The sequence below is a fragment of the Cariama cristata genome, unplaced genomic scaffold (assembly GCF_000690535.1).
Source record: "Cariama cristata isolate BGI_N322 unplaced genomic scaffold, ASM69053v1 scaffold28036, whole genome shotgun sequence".
Lineage (NCBI taxonomy): Eukaryota > Metazoa > Chordata > Aves > Cariamiformes > Cariamidae > Cariama > Cariama cristata.
Window position 1 is genome coordinate 475 of NW_009620799.1, and position 745 is coordinate 1219.

Genomic DNA, 745 nt, shown 5'->3' on the forward strand with positions numbered 1-745 from the left:
CAGACTTTGGCCTTTCCCAAGGCTCGCGCATCCCCGCGCGTCCCTGGGTGAGCTCAAGCTGCACTGGAAAACACCGCTCCGGTCTAGAATTGACCCAAAAAGGACTGAAAACACCCCAAAAAAAGGGATTTACGTCGAAGCGGGAGCAGAGGCGAGGTAAATGGTTGGGTTTAGCCCCAAAAATGTGGAGCCGGCCATTTGGGAGCCCCACAGGAGCGAACGCCCGTCCTCTGCCGGTTTGCTGGACTGGGAGGAGGCCGTGGCTGTGGGGCTGCCAAAATTAATCCATTTTTTTGGAATTAAAAATTGCTATTTAAATCGCAGCCTCCGGAGGCGGCTGGCGGGATGCCGAGACGTGAGGTATGACGCTTTGCGGGGGCACGGTTTGAGGTTATTTGGGATATTTTTTAGCTGCGTCGCGGGGGGGGAAAAGGGATGCTTCCTAGCTCCTCGAAAAGAATTGTTAAAGAAATTAAATAAAATAATAGAAGAAATGTCATAAAATAAAAAAAAAAGTTGTTATGAGCGGGTGCTGTGTTGCATTTTCTGGCCTCTCCCTTTTCCCAGCTTTTCCTCTTGGCTGGTTAAAAATTAAAGCTGTGTCAATACGGCCAGGTGGGATTTCACCCCAAAAACCAGGCGGACAAAGGGACGTTCAGGATATGGCCATGACCCAGCTCCTGGCTAGGAGTCACCGCCGGGGTGCGGGATGGCGAGAGGGTGCTCAGAGGGGTGACACCCCCCC

The 745-nt window shown here is 52.2% G+C and overlaps 1 protein-coding gene across 1 annotated transcript in view; it reads left to right on the forward strand.

The window, feature by feature from the left end:
• Positions 1–345: 345 nt before the first annotated feature.
• Positions 346–745, forward strand: part of LOC104162892 (natterin-3-like) — a gene marked incomplete at its 3' end in the record, with an annotated part of 2486 nt that continues 2086 nt past the window's right edge. Inside the window, exon 1 of the mRNA XM_009701727.1 lies at positions 346–355. Within this exon, the coding sequence (XP_009700029.1) occupies positions 346–355 (10 nt within the window). The remainder of the gene's footprint in view (positions 356–745) is intronic.